At 35.2% G+C, this 2,597-nt stretch overlaps 1 protein-coding gene across 1 annotated transcript; it reads left to right on the top strand.

Moving 5' to 3' along the window:
• Positions 1–1,208: 1,208 nt before the first annotated feature.
• On the top strand, positions 1,209–2,144 carry LOC102837672 (olfactory receptor 6C2-like). Its single transcript, XM_006859387.1, has one exon. The coding sequence runs from the start codon at positions 1,209–1,211 to the stop codon at positions 2,142–2,144; it is 936 nt and encodes a 311-aa protein (XP_006859449.1).
• The last annotated feature ends 453 nt before the right edge of the window (positions 2,145–2,597 follow it).

A 2,597-nucleotide genomic window follows, 5' to 3' on the forward strand; every position in this document is an offset into this window, starting at 1 on the left:
TTCAAGCCGACCTTGCAGTTCAGTGCATTAACCCACAGCACCACACCAGGACTTCACTATATCTGTGGGTGGGGTTTTAATCAGTAGTGACAAGAAATACTGATTTTCAACTTTACATTCATTTAAAAATTGTTAACTGTAAGAATTGTTTTACTTAAACAACTCATAGAAGGAAGCTGTAATTAACTGCAAGGAATGTGAAGTGTGACCAATTCTGTCATTTTAGTGATATTATCTTTTGCAGACAAGAGTCATAGTTGTATCTGAAAAAAAGATTTTTTTTTTTTTCCTTCTGACTATATAAAACTGAAATGCAGAAGAAAAGTGAGGCTTTCAGCTCCTGCAAAGATTTACAGTCTCGGAAACCCTATACAGGGTCTCCATGAGTTGGAAAGGACTCAACAGCACTTAACAACAATGACAATGAAACTGATTTACATTACTTTTAGTTGCATCAGTTTTGATATGAATCTTAATGGAATGACTTTTTTAGAGTGCGTTATTTTTGGTTTCTTTCATTTGTATGATAATTTCTCATTGATATGATCATAACTCAAGGAAAATAAAGTAGCAATATTTCCCACATGGGAATTAAAAATCTAGTTAACACATTAGCTAATGTTGTACCACCTCATTAAAAAATTTTTTAAACTTAAAGAAAGATTTCAAATATAAATAGTAACCTGTTGCCATGGAGTTGATTACTTAGTTTACTCTGCATTGTAATATGTTCTCATGGAAGTAAACTTCTAATGACTGAAATAAAAATTATTTTTTAGCGATGAGTCCTACTCAATATCAGCAGGGCTGTGTTTGTTACCATAAAGAAGGACAGGTTTCGTAAATAAAATTGTTTAAGAAGTGTAAGTTTAGATTCGGCTTTAATATTTATTGAACATAAAAATACAAATTGTGCATAAAATGTAGTAAAAATCACTCAGAATATGTTGGCTTGTGGTATGGATAATCTGATTTTTGAGAAATAGTTACAGAAATGGCAAAGAATACAACTTTGAAACCTATGCTGCTGGTGTAATTATCAACAAATTATACTAGTGTAGTTGGAAACAGATTAATGAAAAATTAATTAAGATGGTTCCCACAATGTTTTGAGACAAAATTTATCGAAATTGATGGCAGCACCATTCTCCTCATATCACATATCTTTGAATTATAAATGCAGGTTGAATAGAAATCAGAAATCAACTATGAGAAATCACACAGTAACAAGTTTCATCCTGCTGGGACTGACAGACGACCCACAGCTGAAGGTTGTGACTTTCATCTTTCTATTTCTCACCTACATGCTGAGTGTAACCGGGAACCTGACAATCATCTCCCTCACGTTCATTGATTCTCACCTTAAAACTGCCATGTATTTTTTCCTGCAAAATCTCTCCTTCTTAGAAATCTCATTTACATCTGCTTGTATTCCCAAATACTTGTACAACATATCAACAGGTGACAAGACAATCACATATGACAATTGTGTTATTCAAATTTTTTTTACTGACCTTTTTGCTATTACAGAATTTTTTCTCCTGGCCACCATGTCCTATGACCGGTATGTAGCCATCTGCAAACCCTTACATTACATGACCATCATGAATAACAACATCTGTAGAAAACTCATTCTTGGTTGCTGGACAGCTGGCTTATTGATTCTAGTTCCCCCACTTAGTCTGGGCCTAAATTTAGAATTCTGTGACTCTAATGTCATTGATCATTTTGCCTGTGATGTGTCTCCTCTCTTAAAGATCTCATGCTCAGAAACATGGCTCATAGAGCAGGTGGTGATAGTCTGTGCTGTGTTGACCTTTATTGTGACCCTCATATGTGTTGTTCTCTCGTATGTGTACATCATCAAGACCATTCTACGCTTCCCTTCTGCCCAGCAAAGGAAAAAGGCATTTTCAACCTGCTCTTCCCACATGATTGTGATTTCTATCACCTATGGAAGCTGTATCTTCCTCTATGTCAAACCCTCAGCAAAGAATTCAGTGGCCATCAATAAGGGAGTATCAGTCCTCACAACTTCTATTGCTCCTATGCTGAACCCCTTCATTTATACCCTGAGAAACAAGCAAGTGAAACAAGCCTTCAATGATACAATCAAAAGAATAGTAATGTTCTTAAAGAAGTAAAGAAATTTGCTAATATAGAGCAATCCCACTTTCATTAAAAAAAAGATTAAAAATCCCTTTATCTTTAAATGCTTGTTCTATATCTTTAAATGCTTGTTCATTTCCTTTCTAGTAAGGGTCCTGGTATGACACTGTAGAATAACTGTTGGACTGCTAATTAAAATGTCCACTGTTCAAACCCACCAGGTGCTCCTGGGAAACCCTCAACTGGGTTATTATGAGTCAGAACTGACTATGTGAAAATTATCAACAACAAGGAGCTTAACAGGATAGCATTTCTCACTAACTGACATGTTATTTTTTTTGTTATTATCGTTGAGAAGTTTCTGACTTATAACGATCCTGTTACAGGGTTTCCAAGGGTTGCCATGTGAATTTGAACCCCCAATGGCTATCTGTCCAATGTTTATCCTTTAGCACCACAGCAGAACTCTAAATTACATTTACAGTTGT

This window comes from Chrysochloris asiatica, unplaced genomic scaffold (genome assembly GCF_000296735.1).
Source record: "Chrysochloris asiatica unplaced genomic scaffold, ChrAsi1.0 scaffold00033, whole genome shotgun sequence".
Classification (NCBI taxonomy): domain Eukaryota; kingdom Metazoa; phylum Chordata; class Mammalia; order Afrosoricida; family Chrysochloridae; genus Chrysochloris; species Chrysochloris asiatica.

Bases quoted from the DNA above. Each gene is read 5' to 3' on its own strand.
- LOC102837672 (XM_006859387.1), top strand. From the start codon at position 1,209: ATGAGAAATCACACAGTAACAAGTTTCATCCTGCTGGGACTGACAGAC.